Source organism: Tupaia chinensis, unplaced genomic scaffold (genome assembly GCF_000334495.1).
Source record: "Tupaia chinensis unplaced genomic scaffold, TupChi_1.0 Scaffold000685_1, whole genome shotgun sequence".
NCBI lineage: Eukaryota > Metazoa > Chordata > Mammalia > Scandentia > Tupaiidae > Tupaia > Tupaia belangeri.
This window is the reverse complement of record NW_006160208.1, coordinates 2,854,276-2,882,090: the sequence shown is the minus strand read 5'-3', so window position 1 is coordinate 2,882,090 and position 27,815 is coordinate 2,854,276. Positions and strand designations below refer to the sequence as shown.

General features: G+C 41.1%; 2 protein-coding genes across 2 annotated transcripts; one reads left to right on the top strand and one right to left on the bottom strand.

The window, feature by feature from the left end:
- Window positions 1–77: 77 nt before the first annotated feature.
- On the top strand, window positions 78–24,823 carry UFSP2 (UFM1 specific peptidase 2). The gene is made up of 12 exons (XM_014592387.2): window positions 78–166; window positions 2,822–2,900; window positions 3,477–3,660; window positions 3,742–3,808; window positions 4,635–4,792; window positions 5,170–5,362; window positions 9,647–9,793; window positions 15,491–15,655; window positions 15,858–15,982; window positions 17,950–18,026; window positions 18,885–19,009; window positions 24,661–24,823. Exons 1-12 carry the CDS (start codon window positions 164–166, stop codon window positions 24,745–24,747), a joined length of 1,410 nt encoding a protein of 469 aa, XP_014447873.2. The 5' UTR covers window positions 78–163; the 3' UTR covers window positions 24,748–24,823.
- A 67-nt stretch (window positions 24,824–24,890) lies between these two features.
- ANKRD37 (ankyrin repeat domain 37) lies at window positions 24,891–27,809 on the bottom strand. The gene is made up of 5 exons (XM_006160454.2): window positions 27,781–27,809; window positions 27,410–27,562; window positions 26,060–26,151; window positions 25,352–25,555; window positions 24,891–25,115 (listed from the first exon to the last, which is right to left on the bottom strand). Coding segments are annotated over exons 1-5 (477 nt in total). The 5' UTR covers window positions 27,808–27,809; the 3' UTR covers window positions 24,891–25,114.
- Window positions 27,810–27,815: the final 6 nt, after the last annotated feature.

The window sequence follows — 27,815 nt, the reverse complement described above, 5'->3', positions numbered from 1 at the left end:
TCCGTGGCGTATACTGCTGAGCCCCGGGGAGTTGTGGTCGGCCCGCCCTAGCCCCGCCCCTGTCCTCCCAGGCCCCGCCCCTCCACTCCTCTGACGTCACTTCCGGGCCGGCCCCGGAGTTCGTGGGCTGTCGTCAGTGGCTTGTCACCCCTACGTTGCGGACATGGTAAGTACCTGGCTCGTCATCCACCTGCGTTCCCCCGGGGCTTGATTGGCAGCTCGGAGTACGACTCCACAGACCCTGAAAAGAGCCGGACCTGCCCGGCCCAGCCGTGCAGCTGCAGCCGCGAGCTCCGTGTCGAGTCAACGCCCCTGGCCCTCTCTCCGCCGGGGACCGGAGGGAAACTGATCCCTCAACCGTTCTCCCCTCGCCTGCGCCGCGTTTGGACCCGCGCCCTCTGCCCCTCCCTGTGAATGCATTTTGAGACCTTGGGATTGTTCGATGATTTTCGAGGCTTTGAAGGCGGATCTGAACGAAAGCTATGACTTGATTGAGCGTTCTGGCCCCTTAGCTTCCGTGATGTCACTCTCCTGATTCTCATTGGTCGGCCATGTCCTCCAGGCCCTTTCCTAGATGTCGGTGTTCTTCAGGTCTGTGCTTTCCCGCCTATTTGTATCTTCAGCTTGGGCCATTCTTCTGGGCTCCACATCCACAAATCTGCTACCTGTACCTACACTTGGATACCTCATGTGTATACTGCAAACCCAGCAAGTTCAAAACTCATCCTTTCTGGGACCAGCAGTTGGCATAATGGCTATGTCGCTGGACTCCCATGTAGTCATCCGAAGTTCAAGTCCCGTACCCGGTGGCTTTAACTCCTGGCCAAGTGAGTGCATGCACCCTATAGCAAACTTCTCAAAAAAACAAAAACAAAAACTCATCCTTTCCACTTGCCCTCGGCTACCTGTTCTCCCTCCAGGCATCCCCCTCTCTGTAAGTAGCAACACCATCCACTCTGTTGTGCCCTCCCAAAACCTGGAAATCTCTTTTCAACTCCAGTCTCCTTTTAGATGTCAGTTGTCACCCTCTCCATTCTTCCCACCCTCACCTATAAGCATCTGCAGTGGTCGTATAAGCAGGCCTTCCCCAGTCTGTTCCCCAGTCTAGAAAGGCCTATTCCACCTCCAACCCTTGTCTTCCTTTGGATTTGTTTTTAAAGTTTATTCTTTTTTTTTTTTTTCCTTTCATGAGAGAGAAAAAGACAGACACCCATGCCCCTGACAGGGTCTTCCTATGTCTCAATCATCCCCAAGCCTCTCAGCTTCCCAGTCAGCTAAGGGTCACAGAACACCTTTCACTTCCAGGTCCACTTGGAATCAAAACCCAGGCCTCCCATATGGCTCCAGTATGGCACATGGCTGCTGGTCATCCTTGGAGATTTGTCATACTCATACCTAATACCATTCTCATCTCAGCTTAACATTATTTCTTTGGAAAAGATCTTAGTTCAGAAGTCTGGCAAGGCTCTAGTGTCTTCATACGTAATCTCATAGACTCTTTCCAATAACCCTGGAAAGTGTTATATTTTTCCAGTATTACAGAAGAGAAACAGATCGAGTGACTAGTTAAACTGTGCAAAATTATGTAGTAAGTAACGGAGTTAAAATTTGCTCTTGGGTCAGTCTCAGAGCCTTGTGGTTAAGGGGGCCAGATCTCATATGGCCAACAGCTATTCAAATCTCAGCCCAAGAGGCTTGGAAAACATATCAGGTGCAAGGGCATGCATCTGTGGATCCTGACAGGGTAGAGAAATGGAGAAGGGATTGGGACATGAGAGACCCAGAGAGAGAGAGGAAAAGTGAGACAGCAGGTCCCCAGGCCTGGTACTCAACCTGCGGTCAGCCACGTGGGAGTCCAGCGCCTTAACCACCACACCACCTGCTGGCCCTTGTTTGGCATGTATTTTGAAACCTACTGAAATCTTCAAAACCTCGCCCCAAAAGAAATTCCTCCCACCCTTCCTCTCCCACAATGATGCACATCATTTGTTATTTATCATTGACTACCTGATATTCAGCATGCGGTCCCAAATTAAGAACTGCACTTTGTAAGCGCTTTTCTCTCCTTATAAGTTATAGAACTGGCCTATGCCAGTTCTAAAACATGATCTTTCTTTTATTTTTCTAGTTTTGTTAGAGGATATATTCACTCACTGAAGAAAGAGAGAAAGAGCAAGAGAGAGAAAGTGAGAAAGCAACCCTCATGGGGCACGGTCACGTTGCTATCCCTTCTCCGCTATCTGTCCTCCTTTCAGGATTTTAGGCATGCGTGCTCATGTACCTGGTGTGTTCTTCAAGCTATCTAGTTCAGAACTCGAACCACAAAGTTGGCCATGTGGGATTCAACCGCCTTAACCACTACACCACAGGCTAGCCTGCAAAACATTATTTTTCACAACGGTATGATATTGATGTTTTCATGTCATCTTTAAACTCATGGAGACTATAAGTTAGAAATACAGTCTTAAGGCAGTGGGTCTCAGTCTTTTTCACATGAGAATCATTGGCATGGGGACAGAGGGTAACTTTTCGAATATCCATGTGCCTAGGCCCACTTTAAACTGATTAATAAGAATCTCGGGGGGTACTGTTGAGGTCATCAGTTTACGCCCTGCCAGGTGATTTCAGTATGCAACTCCTGACTTAGAATCTGGGATTTTTGTTTTGTTTTTGTTTTTCTTCATAAAACAAGAAATTAACTCATGAAATAATTTCAAGAATTAGGCTTAACTAATGACCTACCCTAAACTCAGATTCTAATTTATATGAGGATGAGTTCGTTTTGTTTTAACAAAGGAATTTGGGGTTTTATTTGTTCTAGGTGATTTCAGAAACTATGGATATACTCTTCAGAATAAGAGGAGGCCTTGATCTGGCTTTTCAGCTAGCCACTGCTAATGGTAAATCTTCCATAAAATTCTATTTCTTATGATGAAGTTGATGACCAGTATAATGAGATTCTGTCCAGTTTGCAAATGAAATTGAGAAAAAAGGACAAATAAACTGTCTAAAAATCATATATTTAGTAGGTGGATTAAATAAGATTTAAACATATTTGCTATATCCTAGCACCCCCTGTCCACGGGGTATTTTGTACAATTTAGAAGATGTAAGAGGAGAAATTAGAAAATTTTCAATTAGAAAAGTACAGAGGGAATGAGGAGTGATTGCTGCTAAGTACAGAGTTTCCTTTTGCTGACTGAAATGTTCTGGTATTAGCTAATGATGATTTTATTGATAAAATCTTGTGAATATAATAAAGCCACTGAATTGTTTCAAAGAGTGAATGTTATGGTCTGTGAATGTGATCTCCCTTTTTTTAAAAGACAGAAAGGGAAAAACTTTTTGAAAATAATTATTTAGTATGGAAAATGGGTCTCTAAGAGTCAGTTTTACCAGGCACTACTTTAGTGGATGTTTGCAACGTTCATATTGAAAACTTAAGATTTGTCTCCTGTTTCTATTTTAAAATTTAGACATTTTCATCAGGAAGGCACTAAAACATGTGTTGAGTGACCTGTCAGCCAAGCTTTCTTCAGATGCCCTGGTGTTCAGAATTGGCCGCAGTTCGGTGTACGTGTGGCCTAACAGTGCTGTGAACACCGTCCCAGGAGAGCTGACTGACAGCTCTGCTTGTAAGGACATCATGCGCTTTATCCGGTGAGTGTCTTTGAGGACGCCTAGAAATGTTTCCGAACCATCACTTCGTATTATAAACCTCTCTGTGTATTTATAATTCAGATTTGAGCAGGAAGAAGATACAAAACGAAAATTCATGAGAAAGAAGGACAAAAGGTTATCAGACATGGTAAGCAAATCATCTGTCTCCAGTGATACGGATTTTAAATCTTCGAATGTGGAACTGAGAGAGATCTTAGAGATAATTTAATCGAACCCTCTTCTTGGTCAAATTATTGAGGTCCAAAACAATTCAATGACTTACTGAAGGTTGTATGTCTGTTGTACTTATCTAAGATTTTGACTCATTCTAATACATACATGGAAAGGATTTTTTTAATGTTGTCTTTGCTCCCACAAAAATACAACAGCCTGAGTACATTTATAAATTATTTTAAAAATAAATAAAAAGGAGCCTTATGAAACACAACAAAACGACACATTATGGTATGTAAGATTAAAAAAATTCATTTTCCTTCCTGCTGTTTTTGGTTCTGTTGATTTTTGAGCCAGTATTATAGAGTACCTGCCATCTGCCAAAAACTTAGGTGTTGCAGATGAAAACGAGATACTTCTTCAAGGCAGGAAGTTCTGTGAAGTTAATGCTATAGTGTTTTCCAGGCCAGTAAGGGGGAGAATGCATGGACATTTAAGTTGGAATAATGGGCAGGACCTCTTTAAAAGAGGCCTAATTAAATCACTAGTTATGGAATAGAGAAGAAGGAATAGATACAAGAGATATTTAGGGAATTTTACTTGAAAACAAATTGAATATGGCATGACCAGTTTCTTGCTTGAGAAAAGATGGAAGGTAGACAAGATGTGAGGTCATTTTGGTATGATGACGATTCCACTGAGATATAGTTAAGCTATTACATTGATAAATGTGGAGGATATCAAATAAATTGTGGGCTGGAGATAGTGATGTGAAAATCACCAGTCATTTTCCTGTATAGCCTCCAGTAGTAAATATAGATCTTATGCTGGAAATGTCAACCTCGCTGGCAGCTGTAACCCCCATCATTGAAAGGGAAAGTGGAGGACACCACTATGTTACTATGACTTTGCCAGTCGATGCGGTTTTATCTGTCGCTCCAGAAGAGTCATGGGGAAAGTAAGTATTTTTGTAGTACTTCTGTTCCATTTAAATGAGGTCCTTCCCAACATAATCAGGTTCTACTTTCAAATATCTGATAGGCATATCTGGGGTGGTAGTTGTTTTTACAGTGATTTCTTCCTTATTAACTGAAGAGTCACCTAGTAATTCATGTTTATTTGGAGGAAGTAGAATAGCACGCTGAAACCTAGAAGGTCTCCCTTTAGCAGATACACTGTTTTACTGTGCATCATTTAGACGTCCTTTAACAAACCTGGTCCAATCAAGGTTTTTACTCTACGTATTAGGGATCTCTTTGCACTATTCTTTCGTTTATCTCAGTCACTATAACTTTTGTTAACTGGTTTATATATTTCTGTCCCCTCCCCCCATAGAGTTCGTAAACTTCTCGTTGATGCAATTCATAATCAGCTGGCTGACATGGAGAAGTGCATTTTGAAATACATGAAAGGAACATCCATTGTGGTCCCTGAACCACTGCACTTTTCATTACCAGGGCAAAAAAGTCTTGTAACAATTTCGTATCCATCAGGAATACCAGATGATCAGCTGCAGGCCTTCAGAAAGGTAAACCGGTTCATTTATTCTTAGGAAAAAGATGACTTATCATTCAATTCGTATTTAATGATGCATTTCTAATAAGTGGAAAATATTTTGAGATTTAATGTAATAGGGTAGAAGTAGACTATTTTCCATATATTTATTTTTTATTGTTATGAAAATTATTTTTAAAGTAATTTTTTTTTTTTTTTTTAGTTTGCTTGCTATAGAGCATGTGTGCTCCTCAGAGACAGACAGACAGAGAGATAAAATGAGAAAGCACTCTCCCAGGGGAATGGCCATGCAGCAATCCCTTCATTCTCCTCTCAGGATTTTGGGCGCACACATACACACACTGGGTGTGTTTTTCAAGCCATCAGGTCTGGGACTCAAACTATAGTCAGCTATATGGGATCCAGATGCCTTAACCACTGTGCCACCTGACTGGCTCTTTTAAGTATTTTTAATGAAAAATTATTGTAGGGACTAGCATTTAATGTAATGGCTGTCGTTGGACTCCCATGTAGTTGACCGTGGTTCACATCCCAGACCCAGTGGCTTAAAACTCATGCCGGGTGTGAATGCATGTGTGCCCAAGATCCCGAGAGGAGAATGGAGGAGAATGGATTGCGGCGTGGCCCTCCCCCCAAGGGGGTGATTTCTCGCTTTCTGTCTCTTTGTCTCTCTCTCTCTTTCTGGCAAGCGCACGCGCCCTATAGCAAAAACCTCTCCTAAGAAAGAAAAAAAAAATTATTCTAAACCATACATAACATTTTAGTTTCACATGTTCAATGTGGTTCACATATTCTGTAAGATTTTTATATATTTTCATAACCGAATACAGACATGAAGAGGTGATGCATGCCTAGTGTAGCTGATGAGTGTTAACAAACTTCTTTCCTCTCCTGTTACTTCCAGATTTGCGAGAGAGAAAAGATCACACTTAAGGAAGAGAAATTAGAATTTATACTAATTCTGATTAGGATTTACATTGATGTTCTACCATACATAGGATTATTTGGCTTTTATTAGTGAGAGTTGGGAGAAATCATGACTCATATTCAAAAAACAAGATTAACTGGCACAATGAATGGTTTGGGGGTACATCTTTTTGATATATATGGCCTTGATCTGTTACCTGTCAAATTATACCATGGACCATCTTCCTAATCTTTATTCCCGAGAAGATGTATAACACTCTTGCCGTCTGCACCTGTCTATAAATTCAAGGTGAACTGATTTGCAAAGGCAACAACTACACAGATGCTCTCTTCACACCACTATAATGCAGACAAGATATAACACATGTTAGACTTTTCAAGTAACTATTACGTGTTTTTATAATTGGGGAAATACCTCATTTTAAACATGTATATATTTTTTAAGAATTTTTAATTTTTTCTTACTTGTTATTATTTTTTAATTTGACCAGAGAAAGAGAGAGAGAGAAAGGGACAGCGAGAAAGCAAGCTGCCAGGTCCAGGACTCAAACTGCAGTCAGCCATTTGGGAGTCCAGCACCTTAACCACCATACCACTTGCTGGCTTCCAGACGTGTGTGTATTTTCATTTTCATGCCATATCGATTGGTTTTATACCAGCAACTTGTACTCTGTAATTTAGCCATTGCCTCTTATATTTGTAAAGTATTCTAAACATGATATATCATTGTTAATGATGATTTACTCATTTACAAGGCCGTTTCAAAATCAGTCTTTAACCTAGATGTATTTTATACACTGTTTTACTGTGCATCATTTAGACGTCCTTTAACAAACCTGGTCCAATCAAGGTTTTTACTCTACGTATTAGGGATCTCTTTGCACTATTCTTTCGTTTATCTCAGTCACTATAACTTTTGTTAACTGGTTTATATATTTCTGTCCCCTCCCCCCATAGAGTTCGTAAACTTCTCGTTGATGCAATTCATAATCAGCTGGCTGACATGGAGAAGTGCATTTTGAAATACATGAAAGGAACATCCATTGTGGTCCCTGAACCACTGCACTTTTCATTACCAGGGCAAAAAAGTCTTGTAACAATTTCGTATCCATCAGGAATACCAGATGATCAGCTGCAGGCCTTCAGAAAGGTAAACCGGTTCATTTATTCTTAGGAAAAAGATGACTTATCATTCAATTCGTATTTAATGATGCATTTCTAATAAGTGGAAAATATTTTGAGATTTAATGTAATAGGGTAGAAGTAGACTATTTTCCATATATTTATTTTTTATTGTTATGAAAATTATTTTTAAAGTAATTTTTTTTTTTTTTTAGTTTGCTTGCTATAGAGCATGTGTGCTCCTCAGAGACAGACAGACAGAGAGATAAAATGAGAAAGCACTCTCCCAGGGGAATGGCCATGCAGCAATCCCTTCATTCTCCTCTCAGGATTTTGGGCGCACACATACACACACTGGGTGTGTTTTTCAAGCCATCAGGTCTGGGACTCAAACTATAGTCAGCTATATGGGATCCAGATGCCTTAACCACTGTGCCACCTGACTGGCTCTTTTAAGTATTTTTAATGAAAAATTATTGTAGGGACTAGCATTTAATGTAATGGCTGTCGTTGGACTCCCATGTAGTTGACCGTGGTTCACATCCCAGACCCAGTGGCTTAAAACTCATGCCGGGTGTGAATGCATGTGTGCCCAAGATCCCGAGAGGAGAATGGAGGAGAATGGATTGCGGCGTGGCCCTCCCCCCAAGGGGGTGATTTCTCGCTTTCTGTCTCTTTGTCTCTCTCTCTCTTTCTGGCAAGCGCACGCGCCCTATAGCAAAAACCTCTCCTAAGAAAGAAAAAAAAAATTATTCTAAACCATACATAACATTTTAGTTTCACATGTTCAATGTGGTTCACATATTCTGTAAGATTTTTATATATTTTCATAACCGAATACAGACATGAAGAGGTGATGCATGCCTAGTGTAGCTGATGAGTGTTAACAAACTTCTTTCCTCTCCTGTTACTTCCAGATTTGCGAGAGAGAAAAGATCACACTTAAGGAAGAGAAATTAGAATTTATACTAATTCTGATTAGGATTTACATTGATGTTCTACCATACATAGGATTATTTGGCTTTTATTAGTGAGAGTTGGGAGAAATCATGACTCATATTCAAAAAACAAGATTAACTGGCACAATGAATGGTTTGGGGGTACATCTTTTTGATATATATGGCCTTGATCTGTTACCTGTCAAATTATACCATGGACCATCTTCCTAATCTTTATTCCCGAGAAGATGTATAACACTCTTGCCGTCTGCACCTGTCTATAAATTCAAGGTGAACTGATTTGCAAAGGCAACAACTACACAGATGCTCTCTTCACACCACTATAATGCAGACAAGATATAACACATGTTAGACTTTTCAAGTAACTATTACGTGTTTTTATAATTGGGGAAATACCTCATTTTAAACATGTATATATTTTTTAAGAATTTTTAATTTTTTCTTACTTGTTATTATTTTTTAATTTGACCAGAGAAAGAGAGAGAGAGAAAGGGACAGCGAGAAAGCAAGCTGCCAGGTCCAGGACTCAAACTGCAGTCAGCCATTTGGGAGTCCAGCACCTTAACCACCATACCACTTGCTGGCTTCCAGACGTGTGTGTATTTTCATTTTCATGCCATATCGATTGGTTTTATACCAGCAACTTGTACTCTGTAATTTAGCCATTGCCTCTTATATTTGTAAAGTATTCTAAACATGATATATCATTGTTAATGATGATTTACTCATTTACAAGGCCGTTTCAAAATCAGTCTTTAACCTAGATGTATTTTATTACTTTTTATAAAGAATTTATTTATTTATTATTATTATTATTATTGTTATTTTTAAATTTGCTATAGGACACATATGTTCACCTGAGACAGAAAGAGGGAAAGTAAGAAAGTAAGCTCCCAGGTCCAGGACTCAAACCTTGGTTGACCGTGTGGGAGTCCAGTGCCTTAACCACCACATCACCTGCTGGCCCCAATTTAAGTATATTTTAACAAATTATGTTATAATTAATTTCAAATTATCCCATTTCTCTCACTCTAACAAATTATTTTCATTTTTCTTATGTTCCTTTCTAGTTCCTACCCATACACATAAACAAAAACAAATTTTAGTTTGTTTTGGTGTAATTCTCTCCCATTTTGACCTTAGTGAATTAAATCATGCATGTGTTTAGAAACATAACCAATATATAATTACTTTTCTATGTTTTAACTTCTTAAGTTTGAGTTTATTTATTAACTAGGAATCTAAATCATTAATTTTTTTCTTTTTCTATTGATTCTCATTTCATTTAGGAATTACATGATCTCTTCAATCTACCTCACGACAGACCTTACTTCAAAAGGTCCAATGCTTATCACTTTCCAGATGAGCCTTACAAAGATGGCTACATTAGAAATCCACATACTTATCTTAATCCACCTAACATTGAGTCTGGTATGGTAAGTTTAACTATTTATGGGAATCAACTCATAAATGTCATTTGCTGTTTTTGTGGGTTTGTTTTGTTTTGTTTTTTTGGTACCTAATAGCAGTTATAAGGATTAATTCATAACGTATGTCATCCTTAAAACAATTTATCACCCATCTTTTTAAACAATCATTGCTTGAGATAGCAATAATTAACAGTGGTCTAAGAAGGTTAGGGATAGATGGTATATACCACATTTCTCTCACTAAAATTCCATTCTCTAATTTCATTGTTGTTAGTTTTTTTTTTTAGATTTTTGTTATCAGGTGTGTGCACTCATCAGAGAGAGACAGGGGGAGAGAAAATGAGAAATCACCCCCTCGGGAGGAATGACCATACCATAGTCCCTTCTCCTCCATTCTTGTCTCAGGATTTTGGGCACACATGCACATGCACCCGGTATGATTTTTTCAAGCTACTAGGTCCAGGACTCAAACCACAGTCAGCCGTGTGGAAGTCCAGTGCCTTAACCACAAAGCCACCTGCTGGCCCCTACTCCCTAGTTTTTTTAAAGGCTTGCTCCATATTGCATTTTGAAACTAAGAAACCATGCTAACTAAGGGTATAGTTTACCAAACCACACTAGAATAAGTCTAGGTATTAGACTTCTTGTCTTGAGTCATGCAGTCAGCCCTGCGGTTCACAGCTGCCTTAATCACGAGGTCACAGGCTGGCGCCATTTTTAGTTCTCAGCAGTTCCTTATGAAGAACATGGACACTCATAAGACACTGGAAGAATGCTGATTGGTTTTTGATAGTCTGCAGACAATGAGTCTAGTTCACTATCAAAAATCAATCAGTGCTCATTCAGAGTCTTATGAGTGTCCGGGTTCTTGTAAGGAACTATTTATTATTTTCATAAATATTTGTTATTTTAATATTATGTAACATCTGGTATGTGCATATATGTAAGTGATAAAGCACAGTGAGGAAATGAGGACCAGGAAGTCCCTGGTTTACACTAGAACACTGCCAGTCCGACTGTGCTCCACCGTCTCCCCTCCCCGTCTCCCTGACAGCTCACGAGTTGTTGTTTCACTGAGTTTTGTGTCTATATTCCCTTTCCTTTTTCCTTTTCTTTTTTTTAAATAGTTCCATCATGTATGTATATATTACCTGAGAAATATGTGTGTGTGGGGGGGAGGGTTGTTACCATTTCTATAAATGGTATCCTCCCATGTGTAATCTTCTACAACTTGTTTTCCCACTCAACATTATATACCTAAGATTTATCTGTGGTATTTTGTCTAAGTGTGACTCAGTTATCTTTATTGCTGTGTGATATACATTTGTGTGATATATTCTCAACTGTTTTTGCTATTTAGACACTCCTGCTGTAAACATCCCTATGTATGTCTCTTGATACGTATGTGGAATAGTGTGTATGCCTTCTTTTTCTAGCTTTTTTAACTTTGCATGCCCTCTTAAAACTTTTGTGTTTTATTTCATTAATGTTTGCTCTTTCATTTTTTTCTTCTAAATTTGGACACTTACCTGATTGCTAATCTTATTTTCTAATGTAGGGTTTTACATTTCTAGCAAGCACTGCCTTTGCAATAGTCTAAGATTTAACTGGAGGATTTTAGTATTGTTCACTTCTAAGTATTGTTACTTTTCTATTAATATATGTATTATTTATAAGGTTTTTTAATATTCATATAAATATATCAGAATTTATTTTTGTTTTGTTTTTTGAAAGAGATTTTTGCTATAGGGCACATGCGCTCACCAGAGAAACAGAGATAGAAAGTGAGAAATCACCCCCAAGAGGGGATGGCCACACCACAATCCCTTCTCCTCCATTCTTCTCTCGGAATTTTGGGCACGCACACGTATGTGCCCAGTGTGAGTTTTAAGCTGCTGGGTCCAGGACTTAACCGCGATCAACTATGTGGGAGTCCAGCAACATAACCATTACACCATCTGCTGGTCCCTGTTTTGTTGTTTTAATTTTAAGATTTTTGCCATAGGGTATATGTGCTCACCAGAAAGAGAGACAGAGTGGGAACGTGAGGAATCATTCCCCAAGAGGGATGGCCACACTGCAGTCCCTTTTCCTCCACTCTTCTTTTGGGATTTTGGGTGTACATGCACACACACCTCGTTGGTTTATGGCTCTTTTGCCTCTAGTCAGAAGCAATTTCGAAAATACTGATTCTGAAATTTATTGAGACTTAGGTTTGTTCTTGTGACCACAAACATGGTGGCACAAAACTTCAGAACTGGGCCAGCAGGTGGCATGATGGTTAAGGCAGGTGGATCCCACCGGGCCAAATACACAGTTCAAGTCTTGGGCCCAAGGGCTTGAGAAACATGCCCGATACCTGTGCATATGTGCCCAAAATCCTGAGGGGAGATTAGAAGAGAAGGGATTGTGGCATGGCCATACTCCCTGAGTGGTCCTTTCTATCTCCCCCGACCTCCATCTCTCTGTCTCCAGCAAGTGCACGCGCCCTATACCAAAACTAAAACAAAACACTACCGAAACGTCTTGCTGTTACGGAGGCTCGAGGTTAAAATCAGTATCACTAGGTGTGTCAGCGTTGCCAGCAAGGCCACACTCCCTTCATGGGCTTTTGGGGAGAAGCCATTCCTTACCTCTCCCAGCTTCTGGTGGCTGCCAGCATTCCTTGGTTTGTGGCCACATCCTTCTAATCTTTGTTTCTGTGGTGACAGTGTCCTCCTCTGGGTCAGATATCCCTCCATCTCCCTCCTAAGAACATATTTAGGGCCCACCTGGGTAGTCCAGGAGGATACTCTGCCCACTTTAAAATTCTCAAATGTAGTCTATGCAAGCAGCATGCTTTGTTTTTGCTCTATAAGGTTGCAGTCACAGATTCCAGGGAGTAGCCATAGGTATCTTCTAGGAACAGTTTTTCAACCTACCACATAAGTCATAAATCTTCTATCTGCTTGAGCAGAATACACATTCTGTAATAGTTGGGTGAGGGTTCTGCCTTTGCTTGTGACTCTTACTTTTTTTTTTTTTTTTTTTAATGATACCAGTTAGATAAAAAAGAAAAAAGAGAGAAAGACAGGTGCATTCTTAGCATTATACTACTACTGTAAGAATTTATATGATATCGACCCTACTTTACAGTCACTCAATGACAATACGTGGGCTATAATTGATGGCAGATTTAGAAAACTGCAGAAAGTCTTCCTATACCCCATTTATAGACTCCTCATTTGTTATTCCTGTATCTTTTCATCCCTCGTTTCTTCGACATTTGTATCAGTGGTGTGCTCGGTCATCCCAGAAATGAGGAAGCCCAGTGAGGACCCTCCTTGAGCTCAGGTGTTGGTCTGGCCAGGCAGACATTTAACACTGTGTCCATGGGGGGAGGGGGAGGAGAGGGAGGAAATCAGGAGAAAGAACGAAGCCAAACATTTAAGGGACACAACAGTGGAAAATTATCTGTTGATGATAAGGTACATGGTAGTATCTTTAACTGAACATGAATATAGTGTATTCATGCTGGGGAAATTCATTTTACAAATTGTAATGCTACACAGTGGCTGGATGTGTACAAAATTTTTAAATTCTTAAAAGAATTATACTAAGTACTAAACACTAAATCTTTTAAATACTTCATTCCTTTTGGCAGACGTCTTTGCCATCTCCTGGCCTCACAGAACATGCTGAATACCACTGATTTTTGCTTTGATGAGTGAGCGTGACTGGCGATCGGAAGCGCACAGTTAACAGTCTACCCAGTGTGCTTAGTGACTTCTCTGCTTCCGTAACTGTTACCTGAACTTCCGACGATCTCCTGAGACTGCCACTGCCTTCTTAGCCTAGCTGTCCCGTTGCTCACAGGGAAAATCAACCTTCTGCAGTTAGACACATACCGTTATTCATCCTTCATTCCTACCTCACAGGAAGAAGTGTTCTTATCGTTATCAAATTAATCCTTTTATCTATGTTTTCTTTAAAACAATTTTTTGTTGTGAAGTAACACACAGAACACACAGACCAGTGCATGAAACGTGCACGTATAGCGTACTGACTAAACATACCGTGAATGCAATACCTTGCCCCTTGCCCCTTCCTCATCCTTAGGAAACTGCTATTCTCATTCTTTTTCCTTTTTTTTAGTTTGCTGTAGGGTGCATGCACTTGCCAGGGATGGGTAGAGGCAGGGAGTGAGAGAAGGGAAGGAAGAAATTACCTCCTGGGGGGGATGACCATGGCACCGTCCCTTCCCTTCCATTCTCTTCTTGGGATTCTGGGCACGCACGCACACGTGCCCTGTGTTTCTTTCAAGTCCCTGGGTCCGGACTGGCCCTGCGGGATCCAGCCACCTTAGCCTCTACACCACCTGCTGAGTTCTGCTTCGGAATGTAATCTATATGAAACATAGTGGAAATATTATTCTGTTTCTTGTATCTGTGACTCAATATTATTTTTATAAGATTCTTCTATATTGCTGTATGTAGCTCTATCTGGTTCATTTTTTTTATTCACTTCATTTATTTTAAGAGTAAAGTTCATTGTGTATAACAAAAAACTGTGAAGTAATGGTAAGTGTTTGAAAAGTAATTTTAAAAATAAAATTAAGCAAGATAAGAGATGTTGGCCAACGTGGGGGTGGGGGATGGTGAGCGAGCGTGCCATATTTAGGTTGGAGGGTCGGGGAGGCCTCTGACGTCTGAACAGAGACCTGAGTGAAGCAAGGGCGCAAGCTCTAAAATTAGTTGAGAAGAGAGTATTCTAGGCTCAGAGAGCTCTAAGCACAGAGGTCTGATTGCTGCTGGTATATTTGAACCTAAAACAGTGAGGAATGGGGAAAGTGGAGGAGATGAACTTAGAGAACAGCCCAGAAGGCAGGTCTTACTGGGCCCCTCGGTAAGGACTCAGAGCATTTGCTAAAAGCGAGAGGTGGGGGAAGCAGGTGGCATGTTGGTTAAAGGCGCTGGATCCCCATAGGGCTGATGGCTTCTCAAGTTCCAGACCCAGTGACTTGAAAATCATGCCAGGCATATGTGTCCACATGCCCAAAATTCCAAGAGGAGAATGAAGGACGAGAGATTGCAGTGTGGGCATCCTCCAGGGGGCAAATTCTTACTTTCCTTCACTCTGTCTTTCTCTCTCTCTCTCTGGTAAGCTCACGCACCCTATGACAAAAACCTTACAAAAAAAGAAAAAGAGAAAGGAAGGAAGGAGGGAGGGAGGGAGGGAGAGAGGGAGGGGAAAGGAGGAAGGGAGAAAGGAGAGAGATAAAAAGGAGAGAGAGAGAGAGAAAGAGAGAAAGAGAGAGAGAGAAAGGAAAGCGAGAGAGAGAAGAAAGAAAGGGCCAAGGGGGTGGCAGAACAGTGGTGAAACCGTGAGGCTGAGCACCATGGGCATGTGCTAGAGACCTCCCTGTGTAAGCCTGTCAGGCGCAGGCCTGTGAGCTAGGACTGGTTGAGCGACCCCTGATGGAGGTGTTGTCTCTTTGTCTCTGTCTCTCTTGCTCATGGAAAAATAAATACATAAAACCTAAAAAAATAATAATAAATAAGCCCAGAGGGTAGCATGTAAAACCATCGTTTTGTGAAGACGTTTTTATAAGGGACTGAAGGAGCAGTATAGCGCTGAGAACAGTGAGCAGGAGTCAGGTGTGGAGAGAGAACACGCACTTGTATGTTAAGTGACTACTTGACTACGTTTCTTCGTTCTGTGTAGGTTGCCGTGGTCCAGGGCATATACGGTTATCACCACTACATGCAGGACCGGATAGATGACAACGGCTGGGGCTGTGCTTACCGCTCTCTGCAGACGATCTGCTCCTGGTTCAGACATCAGGGATACACCGAGAGGCCCATTCCAACACACAGAGAAATTCAGCAGGTACAGAAATGCATTTATAAGTTACAACCACCTGTATATTGTATTAGCCTTTAAAATACCATTAATATTTATTACGACTTCATGGTGCAGACTTCTGTTTTGAAGAAAAAAAAATGTTATACTGGTGATCAGGGAAGATGACCTAAATGTAACTTTAATAGCTGTCTCGTATATGGATTTTTATATTTTTAAACACATCAAGGCGCTAGTTGACGCCGGTGACAAACCTGCAGCATTTGTCGGATCACGGCAGTGGATTGGATCCATTGAGGTACAGCTGGTGCTAAACCAACTGATTGGCATAACTTCAAAAATACTGTTTGTCAGGTAAGGGCATTTTAAGAAATTAGATAAATCATTTCAGAGTGACATTGTGTCCTTTTTAAATTAGAGAAAAATGGTCTCTTGTTCTCTCATTTATATTCACTCCTTTCCCTCCTCCCTCATTACCTCATTACTTTCTAAGTCTCATTTTTTCAATCTGAAATCTTGAGGGTTATTTTTTAAAAGACTTCTGAGTTTATGAATAAATTTTGTGATATATAGTGGCATTATGTGGGCTTAATCTTAACCTAGAAGAGGAAAAACTTAGATATCTTAGTTAACTTTCAGTGAAGTTACAGAAAGTCTGTTTGTTCTTAAGAATTATTTTATTTTGGGACTAGCAGTTAGCGTAATGGCTATGTCACTGGACTCCCATGTAGTCGACCGGGGTTCGAGTCTCGGACCTGATGGCTTAAACTCACGCCGGGCGAATGTGCATGTGTGCCCGCCCAAGATCCCGAGAGGAGAATGGAGGAGAAGGGAATGTGGCGTGGCCATCCCACCTGGGGGGTGATTTCTCGCTTTCTGTCTCTGTCTCTGTCTGTCTTTCTGGCGAATGCATGCTCCCTATAGCAAAAACCTCAAAAAAAAAAAAAAAGAATTATTTTATTTATTATCATTATTATTTGTTTAATTTGACAAGAGAGATAAAGTAGGAAAGCAAGCCTCCAGGTCCAGGACTCAAACCGTAATCAGTCATGTGGGAGTCCAGCACCTTAGCCACCATGCCATCTGCTGGCCCCACAGAAAGTCTGTTTTTCAATGCTCAAGTCTTCAAAAAATTTTGAAAGAATAAAAGTCCAATGCTGATCTATGACTGTCCTTTTTGTTTATTTTTCTGCTGCTCTTCTTCTTCGTAAGATATTAATAAGCTAATAATATGTTCAAATAATATATTTAATCTTTCCCAATTTATTTAACAATAATTTTAATATTAAAATATGGAGGATATTAAGTAATATAATTTTCTATGACCATAACCAGCTTACTATTTATTGTAAAAACTTACATTTTAAATATATTTTCTATTGATAACTACAGGAGCATTACCCTTGTTGTCTAAGGACCTTATATAACACATCTGACTTCACACTATAACTTAGAATGACTGGAAATTACTACTCTCAAATGATAGGTTAAGGCATGAAGATCTTTTAAAAAGTGAAAGTTTGAGCACATTAAAACATAAAATGGGGCCGGCAGGTGGCGTAGTGGTTAAGGGCACTGGACTCCCCCACATGGCCGACGGCGGTTCGAGCCCCGGACCTGGCAGCTTGTTTTCTCACTTTCCATCTCTCTCTCTCTCTCTCTGTCACTCTTCCCTCTCTGGTCAAAATTAAAAATAAATAAATGAAGTTAAATGAAATATTAAAAAAAAAAAACATAAAGTACACATTCCTTATTAAGCAAGAGTTAAATTTTAGCATCACCTGGCACTTCCCCCAAAAGAAGAATAAATCCTTCATCTGTCCACCTTTTTTCTGGTCTCATACCTCCTTCATCTGTCCACCTTTTTTCTGGTCTCAAAAGTAGAAGTTGCATAGCATGTTAAAATAGTCCCTAAAAAAGAATTTGTTGGGCTGGGCAACATGTCGGTAGTTTTCACATTGGCTTTCACATCCAGATGTCGTAGTCTTAGAATCCTCCTTAGGACAGGTACTACTGGTCCCAATTTAAAGAAGAGGAAATGTGGCTGGAGGAGTTCAGCAGCACAAAGACAAGAACCCAGAACTTCAGACTCATTCTGATACGTAAACCCACCCATGAGCACCTCCAGCTTCAGCCTTGTGTTTAAAATCTAGGACTTTCCTTGCATTGCTCCAGAAGCAGAAAAGCAAGGTCTGTTGCTTCTTTCCTAGCACATTTAGTGGCCTTCAGTATCTAGAGAATCGATGCTCTTTCATTTGCTAAGTCAGTGTCCTACCAGTTCACTGGAATCGTTCATCTGATGGAAGATGGTTTCTTTCTAGCCAAGGTTCAGAAATGGCTTCTCAGGGACGAGAACTGGCTAACCATTTCCAGAGTGAAGGAACACCAGTAATGATCGGTAAGATAGCTCAGACATTTTTGGACTCTGGGTAGAGTGGAGTGTCTGTAAAACTTCTCACTAATATAAATGTTTAATATTGCACAAAATCTATAATTCCACATATTTTAAATGAACTTTTATACCATACATATTTAGTCATTTATACCATAGGTGATATTTGCATATTTTTCAAAACATTTCCAAGGTGGCAAGGTTACAAAACAATTCTGTAACCGCCAGAGGAGGTGAAAGTTGAGAATAGAAATGGTAACTGTGTCCAGACATTTAAAGAGCTGAGAGCAGTGTTAACAAGAGATGGCCACAGCCAGCGTAAGTCATGCTGTGTCACAGACTTGGCTGGCCGTGTGACACGGTGCAGACTACTTGACCTCACTGGGCTGAAAATGCTGGATCGACTGATCTGCAGATGTGTGATTCTGTATCACGGGAGGTGCGCAGGAGAGGCAGCGGGACTGTCTGCTGAGAGGTGCCGTGGCACTGACTGTTCTCTGTTGGCAGGAGTTGGACCCCCTGTAGCGCTTTCTACGTCCAGTCTAGGTCATTCTATGGCTATGGCAGGGGAATATAAGCTTTATATGATTTTAGATATGGCTGTATCTTTTACGTGTTAAAGATATAATGCTGCACGTGTTTGACATGCTGGTCTTTTACAATCCAGGGTAGGCCATCTTAAGGCCATTTTATTAGGTCGTTGGGAGAGTCATAATGTATTTTTTATGTTTTCCTATGTAAAAATACATCATGACTTTTCTGACAGCCCAATAGATTGATTGGCAAAATAATCAATTTTTAAAATTTAAATCGACTAGGCAGTTGAGATTAATATATGCCCTCTCTTGTATATTTTTTCTACAGGAGGAGGGGTATTGGCACACACAATACTGGGAGTTGCATGGAATGAGATTACAGGGCAGATAAAATTTCTGATCCTAGATCCACATTATACAGGAGCTGAAGATCTGCAAGTTATTTTGGAAAAGGTAAGTATTTGCTTAACACAAATTTAGACACAGGCAAAGAAACCCAGAAATGAAGGATGGCAAACTGGCTGCTAGAAAGACTACAGCCCAAAAGCAGTGACCCTCACTTAAGGAGTATTGTAGGGTTATGATAAGGCACCTCTCTCTATAGAGAGAACAAGCAAACACAAAGTAAACTGCAAACACCAAAGTTAGCTTAGGTTTATAAAACACTTCCCGAGGTATTCAACTTAATGGAACACACAGCTCCCGAATGTATTCCTTTGGAGATTTTATAGCCTTGCATAAATAAATGTGCCAAGGATTATTAGTGTCATGAAATAGAACAGTGGAATATATTAACTATATAATTTTGGAATTGACCAAAAAATAGCTAACTATTATATATGATAGTATCCTGATTAGTTTTAATTTATTTACATATAACCTAATCTCATTCTACAAAGTATTTGAAGGTAAGACATATCTAAGAGTATTGTTGATCTTACAATAACAGCTTACAAAGGTATAAATTTATAGAGAACTAATTCTCACATAAGAAAACTCAGTACTGGGGACCAGCAGTTAGCGTAATGGCTATGTCGCTGGACTCCCACGTAGTCGACCGCGGTTCGTGTCCCGGACCCGGTGGCTTAAAACTCACGCCGGGCGCGTGTGCGTGCGTGCCCAAGATCCCGAGAGGAGAATGGAGGAGAAGGGATTGCGGCGTGACCATCCCCCCTGGGGGGTGATTTCTCGCTTTCTGTCTCTATGTCTCTGTCTGTCTGGCGAGCGCACGCGCCCTACAGTGAAAAAATCTCTCAAAAAAAAAAAAGAAAACTCAGTACTGAATCTTCAGGAAAAAAAGTATTATAAGATATAATTAACTTAAATACACCTCTTTTTTTTTTTTTTTTTCTAAGAGAGATTTTTGCTATAGGCAGTGTGCACTGATCAGAGAGAGAGAAAGCAAGAAATCACTTCCCGGGAGGATGGCCACGCCACAATCCCTTCTCCTCCATTCTCCTCTTGGGATACTGGGCTCGCACACATATGCGCCTGGAGTCAATTTTTAAGCCACCACGTCCAGGACTCCAACCACACTTGACTGTGTGAGAGTCCAGCGACGTAACCATTAACGCCATCTGTCGGTCCCAATACACAACCTGTTAAGCCATAAATTAATGAATATATTCCGTTCTTCATTTGTGTCATGTCATCACTTGTCAATATCATTAGCAGCAAAGAAAGGTTTCTTTGAACTTTGAAATTGTGGTTTAATTAGGTCACTTTTTAAAAGTCAGAAAACCTGGGGAATTGGAGAATTCAACATTGAAATTCACTGGTGAGGTGTTTTCAGCAGTTGCAAAGAATATAGCTACATTATGTTGCTAAAGCCCTAAGGATAAAATGTTTTAATATGTCTGTAACAAGCTGTGTGTATATGAATGTGAGTGTGTGTGTGTGTGTGTGTGTGTGTGTGTGACTCATATCCTCAATTTACTAGCCTTTTCCTGATGATAAGACTTAATATTAACAAGATAGGAATGTGTTCTTGAAACTGTACTTTCTTTTTCCCTCCTTTTCTAAGGCAGTTGGAATTTTAAGTATACGAAAGTATATGTATATGACTAGTATATACATTTTTCTGGCGAGAGTAACAATATTTCCTCTCATTCTATATCAAAGTGTTCATTCAGTATTTGTAAAGTGCTTTATATATGCCAGCCACTAGGGGTATTAAAATAGGTCTTTTTTTTAAAAAAAATAATAATAATTACTTAATTTTATTTGCTATTATTAAGTGAGAAACCAAGTCACCAGGTCCAGGACTCACACTGCAGTCAGCCATGTGAGAGTCAGCACCTTGACCACCACACCACCTACCGACCCCTTAAAATAGGTTTCTGAGGAGCTCTCAGTTACAGGACAGGAGAGTTCAAGAGGAATCCTCAAGGATGCCAGCAGGTGGAGGAGTGGTTAAGGTGCTGGACTCCCATGTGGCTGACCACAATTAAAGTCCCGGACCTAGTGGCTTGAAACTCATGCCAGGCGCATGTGTGTACGTGCCCAAAATCCCCGGAGGAGAATGGAGGAGTAGGGATTGTATCATGGCCATCCCCCTGGAAGGGGATTGATTTCTCACTGTCCCTCTCACTGTCTCTGTCCCTCTCTCTCTCCCCTCTCTGGTGAGCACATGCACCCTATGTCAAAAACCTTTTAGAAAGAAAAAAAAAGGTGTCTCAGGTGCATTTAAGGGGCTAATACTGAGACCAGCAGATGATAATGGTTACATTGCTAGACTCCCACATAGCTGACTACAGGGTGAGTCCTGGACCCAGAGGCTTGAACCTTTACCCAAAAAATCTCAAGAGAATGGAGGAGAAGGGAGTGATGCATGGCCATCACCCCCAGGGGGTGGTTTCTCATTTTCTGTCTCTCCGGCAAGCACATACGCTTTAAAAAAAAGAAAAAGAGGCTGATGCTGTAAAGCAGTAGTCCCTAACCTTTTTGGCAACAGGGACCAGTTTCATGGAAGATAGTTTTTCCATGGATGGGAGTGGCGTGGGGTGCGGTGGGGATGGTTTATGAGCCCACACAACCGAGATCCCTCAGGTGCCGTTCACAGTAGGGTTCTTGGTCTTATAAGGATTTAAGGCCTCTACCCATCTGCTCTGACAGGAGACAGGGCTCGGACAGTAACAGTGATGGGGAGCGGTTGTGAGGACAGATGGAGCGTCGCTCATGCTGTGTGGCCCGGTTCCTGACGAGTCACGGACAGATGTTGGTCCATGCCCTGTTGGTTGGGGACCCCTGCTGTAGAGGGGCTTAGCTGAGGCAGTGAACAGAAAGCACTGCACGTGGCCAGCACTCCTGGTGACTGCATGTGCCCAGACATGGTGGTGGGGTGTGGCCGCAAGGAGAGGCAGGAGCTGAGTGAAGAAGTACTCGCTGTGAGCCGGCCAGAGGAGCACGGCACTTTGATTTTATCTTAAAGACAGGGATTCGCCTTAATTGCTTTCTTCAGGAGAAAAACATCAATCATAAAATCTTTTTTTTTTTTGGACTGGCAGGAATGAACTTCCCTTGATAGGATGGTCTGAAACAACCAGGCCAAGTAAGGCACTGTCCTCGTTTACTTTCTGACACGTGCAACCACCTTCTTTGCCAGTGCAGTTTCTACAGAACTTACAGGCAGCCAGGGCCCCCTGACTCTGTGAGTACCTAGGAGAAATTAGGAAGCCGAGGCCGGGCCAGGGGTTATTGACACTCACTTGACTCCTGGAATCCAGAGGCCTCCGAGATTCGGCCCCTGCCTATCCTCTTCATCCTCTGCAAAGCCTTCCTATTTGAAGCGCCCAAGCAGTCAGCTCACAGGACTGAGCCTCCCCCCATACTCCCATCATCGGCACCTTCTCTATCCATCTCTCCTTTTAAAAACTTTGGATCTAGTTATCTGGAAAAGACCTACATGTGTGAAAGGATCACCAGAAGGTTAAAACAGGGCCGGCAGGTGGCATGGTGGTTTGGGGCAGTGGACTCCCACAGACAGGGCTGACTACAGTTTGAGTCCTGGACCTGGTGGCTTGCTTTCTCAGTCTCTCTCTGGTCAAATCAAATAATAATAAATAAAATTTAAAAAAGAATTATTTTTTTAAAAAGATTAAAATAGAGGTAGTATAAGCCCTTTTTTAAAAATATTTGCCTATTAGAAAAACAGATTTTAAGACATCAAAATTTTACTGAAAACATGAGATAATAAATATGAGAGTACTTTGAAAAATTTATGGAAAAATGGAATTCGAGTACAAGATTTTTTTGGTGCAAAAAAAAATGCTGGAATCCATGCATAATTTTTTCACAATATTCGTTTTCCATGAGCATATTGAAGAACTTTTGATATTTATGTATAAACACAGGTCTGAAAGACAATCCAGTCTTAATGGTGGTACCTGGGAGAGGGGGACTGTAGGACTGGTGTTTTTGGTTTTTTTTTACTTTCAACTTTGAATTTTTACATGTTCTTATGTTATGCAATCAGAAAAAGAAAATAAGAGTCTCTGTTCTCAACCCTTCCTCCATACTTAAAAGTAGCGCTAACACATTTCTATAGAACAATGATCTTCGACTCGAGGCCCCTGCCAGAATACCCAGTAGCTCCTGAGCCGTCAGAGTAGGAGTCCGACCACTGCTTGTCACTCCCTCAGTGTTATCTAAGAACCCTTAGCTGGCTCCTCACAAGTATTTTTCAAAACACTGCATTTGAGAATGATATTATTTATAATGCAGACCAGCCTTCAGCTTTTTCTTCAACCTTTCTTCTTTAAGAAAATAAATCCAGCTGCCGCCCTCCAGGCTGTGGTGCACACAGTAGCAGCTAACTGCAGTGCTGGGAGCCACGTGGCTGATAACAGGTTTGGGTCCCAGGACAGGGGTGAAAACACGTGTTATCTCCAGGATCTCTAGGGCTGAGGAAGGCTGCAGTGTGATGAGACCTCGTGCGGGGCATCCTCTCTCTCCCTCTCCCTCACACACACCAACACATGCACTGTCATGAATAAAATAAATTTTTTAAGAGGTTTTTGCCTTAAAGCACATGCATTCGCTGGAGAAAAACAGACAGACAGACAGACACACTGAGACGGAAAGTGAGAAATCCCCCCCACACACACCGCAATCCCTTCTCCCCCAGAATCTTGGGCACGCACATACACTGTCATGATTTTCAAGCCACTGGGTCCAGGACTCGAACCGTAGTCAGCCACGTGGGAGTCCAGTGACATAACCTATGTCATTGCTGGCTTCCTGAATAGAATAAACTTTAAAAAGAAAACAAATCAGGACCAGCAAATGGCATAGTGGTTATGTCACTGGACTCCCACGTAGTTGACCGCTGTTCATATCTAGGACCGACAACCTAAACTCACACAGCACATGCGTGTGTGTGTGTGTGTGTGTGCCCAAAATCCCAAGAGAATAATAGAGGAGAAGGGATTACAGTGTGGCCAGCCCTTCTGGGGGATGATTTCTCACTTTCTGTCTTTCAGTCTGTCTCTGTCTCTGTGGCGAGCACATGCACCCTATAGCAAAAAACCTCTAAAAAAAAATCACTGACCCTAGGACAAATTGTGTAAACTTTCATATTCGTAAGATTTCATTTTAAAGTAACAATAATTTGTTCTTCTGGGGAAGGGATTAATGCCAATGCAAAGGATGAAAAGTGATATTGGTTATAGCCTGAGGGAGATGAAAGGGCCAGAATGCGACTTGGGTCAAATTTCTCACCACATTTCATCACACCTCAGGTGCTGCTGAGTGGTACTCTTTATAGGCTCCTGTGGGCTACTCAGACCGGACTGCTAGTTAAACGGTCACAGGCAATCAGGTGCTAGAGTTGGAAAACTGCGCATCTTAGGATCAATAAAATGTGGTACCTACAGTAACAGTTACCATAAAGTTGTTTTTCTTTTTAGGTGATGATTATTACGTACTATAGAGTTCAGTTTTAAAAATCTACCTAAGTAAATAAATTAGTTTTCTATGCTTAGTAGGAATTCAAGTCCTGGAATTATAGCCTTATTCCAAAGCCCATTTGACACAGCCTTATGTTATAATTTTCATTAGTCTTTTGATTTTGTTAACGGTTCTCTTTTCCCTTCTCTCAAATCCAGGGCTGGTGTGGCTGGAAGGGCCCAGACTTCTGGAACAAGGATGCTTACTATAACTTATGTCTTCCTCAACGGCCAAATATCATCTAAAGCATTTTAGATTCAAAGACTATAGCAAAGAGATTATAAATTTGTTAATAAAGAATAAGTTTAATTTTAAATGAAATCCTAAGTGTGGTTTGATTGTTTAAATATGACTTTTTCACCCAAGGTTGTAAATACTGCACAGAGAATTCATTCTTTAAGCATTCTTTTAATAACTTAGAAGACAAAACATGTACAACCAAAGTAGTATAAGCATGTAAATACATGTATTCTTAAATGTTATCTTCACTTGGAAGAAGATTTTCCTCCTTCTTAGAAGGAGCGTAGACACACATGGTAAGTCAGAAGCCACAGTTTACACATCAGCCTGAAATGAAGAACTTCTTCAGACCTCTTCATAACCACCATGACATCTGTTTTTAAAAAATGTTATGGTTAAAAAATCTTTTTAAAAAATCTTCTCCCTAAACTTCCACCCTACTGGACAATTTTTGGTCTCTACCATACAGTAGTACTAACTACAACCAGTATTAAAATAGTAGTAAAAACGAAACCATAATGCGAGAAGTGAGCATCAGTATTTAAGAAAAACAATTCTGCACTAAAGGAGTGCTTCACAAGGAAGGAAGAAAGCAACCGAGTTACTTACCAGCACCTCCTTTTCCCATTTGCACTCTCTGCACTTCCAAAACTTCGTTTCTGTCTGAGCACTGGAACCCCATGGTCCCTCTCGCAGCGTTCACTTGATCTGACTGTCTGCATACATTTAATTCTTGTAAGAAACTTGGCGCATTCCGGAAATCCACAAGACCAAGCAAGATCTTCGGCTGTTTGTCCATTCTTATTACATAAACTGAAATCACAACAAAAATTGAGTTTAATAGAAGCTCCTACTTCTTTCGTCCTTTTTACTGCTTTCTAACAAATCTGGGCTCATACAAATATGGGCTGCAGAAGAGAAGTAAGGACACACAGGGGAGTTTCGTTCTTATTGTACTCTGTGGCTAGAGGAGCGGGCATTCTGCTTTTGAATGAATGCAGAAGTCTTCAGTGTTCAAAACAGTGGTGAGAACCCAAAGGCCGTCAATGAGCGCTTCTGCAGATGGGTTTTCCTAAACCCAGACTGAAAGGGCACACAGCCATCACGAACAGAATTGCACTTAAACTGCTCAGGATCCACGTTTTATTTACCCAAACTGAATACTCCAGATAACCACATAAGTGTACATTTAAATGACAGCAGTAAATGATCAATTAGCAAGTATTCTTTTTTACAGCACATGTACTTAACCTTCAGGAATGTGATTAGCTTAATCCAAGAAAATATCAAATTTGAAGCCACTGATTGGATACTCACTCTATTTGGACATCACTGGCTACAAGCAGGCTAAGGCATTCCAGGCTTCCAACTTTTGCTGCCTTGTGTAGAGGAGTTTCTCCCAAAACATCCTTAAGGACAAGACAGCACATTTTAGCATCTTTCCCCAGTACACTTCCTTATGGAAGGCAGTGGGTGAAGTCTAAAGTCAGCTATATGAGGAAGCCAGTTCGAACTGCATTGCACTGGACTGGATTTTTCAATTCAAGCTTATTTTTTACAAAGCCCCCCTACTGTACTATTTAGTACAAGGTTTTCATTTTAACGTGTACATGTGCAGCCCCATCCACATACATGAATATTTCCACGAATGAAAGCAAGATAGAATTCTACACAAGTCAAAAGTTGACAATTTAAAATTCACCATACTTTAATATTCAATGGAACACACGAACTACAAGTCTGTGGGGAACTACACTACAATGGTTAGGGGTGGGTTTCACAAGTATTCCAATTGCCATACTGAGACCTTGGGTAATGTAGCCATTTTGTCCTATGTGATCGTGAATAGCCACTTATGCCTGAAAGGCATTTGATATGTGGGGGACAGCAAGTGGCATGGAGGTTAAGGAGCCGGACCCCACATGGCCAGCTGTGCCATTCGAAGCCTGAACCGGTGGCCTGAGAAACATGCCAGTGTGTGTGCATGCCCTGCCCAACATCCCCAGAGAATGGAAGAGAAGGGATTGTGGCGAGGCCATCCCACCTACCCCAGAGAGTGTGTGCACCCTATAGTAAAATTTAAAAAAGAAAAGAAAAATTAGTCTAAGTGGAGATATACTGTAAGAGTAAAATACATACCAACATTTTTTTTAGAGAAATTTTTGCTGCAGAGTGTATGCACTTGCCAGAGAGACAGAGAGACAGAAAGAGAGAAATCATGGAGGGGGCAGTGGCCATAATACAATCCCTTCTCCATTCTCCTCTGGGGATGTTGGGCACATATACACACACGCTGGCATGAGTTTTCAGCCATCAGGTCTAGGATTCGCATGGCGGTCAACTACGTGGGAGTCCAGCAACATAACCATTACCACCAACTGCTGGTCCCATCAACAATTGTTTTATGTTGATTACAACATATTCAAATAATAATATTTTGTATAAGTTTGGTTAATTACAAAGATTAATTTCAAGTTTCATTTTACTCTATTGATAGTTACTAAAAATCTTAAACTACATATAACATCTTGCATTATACTACTATTCGACATCACTGCACAGACACATTTACAACAACCGAAACAACGTTCTGGCAGGAAGAAAATGTTCATGTAGTTTGGGGTGGAGGGGAGGGTTGTACACAGCAACAATCTGTTGCCTAGTTACCTGCTGGTTGAGGTCAGCGCCTGTTTGCAGCTGCCAGAGAAGAAAGCAGGCAAGGCCGCCACCTGCAGCTAAGTGGACAGGCGACTGTTCGCAGGGATCTGGGGGTGCGTTGACCGAGGTCCCCGTCTCCAGCAAATGCTTCAGACTACCCACCTGCGGGAAGAGAACCCATCCAGCACGTCCCTCACCTTTGCCCAGTCCAGCAGCCTCTCTGCGCGGATAAACCTTAGCCCACTCCCCAAAACCACCCCACTGAGTAGGTCTGTCTGAACAGCGCTCCGTGGTCGGTCCACCGTCACCCCACGCTATCGCTCCCGAGAAGACACATCAGGCAACTCTCTCCTGCTGTACACAAAGGACCCAAGACTCACCTCTGGGCTGCACTCAAGCAACAGCATTTCCCTCC

Coding starts and splice junctions, on each gene's coding strand:
- UFSP2 (XM_014592387.2), top strand. Junction 3,809..4,634: donor ACAAAAGGTTATCAGACATG/GTAAGCAAATCA, acceptor TTTCCTGTATAG/CCTCCAGTAGTAAATATAGA. Junction 15,656..15,857: donor CACACAGAGAAATTCAGCAG/GTACAGAAATGC, acceptor AAACACATCAAG/GCGCTAGTTGACGCCGGTGA.
- ANKRD37 (XM_006160454.2), bottom strand. CDS start 27,807: ATGCTGTTGCTTGAGTGCAGCCCAGAG. Junction 27,563..27,780: donor TGCTTGAGTGCAGCCCAGAG/GTGAGTCTTGGG, acceptor CTCTTCCCGCAG/GTGGGTAGTCTGAAGCATTT. Junction 25,556..26,059: donor GCCAGTGATGTCCAAATAGA/GTGAGTATCCAA, acceptor TTGTGATTTCAG/TTTATGTAATAAGAATGGAC.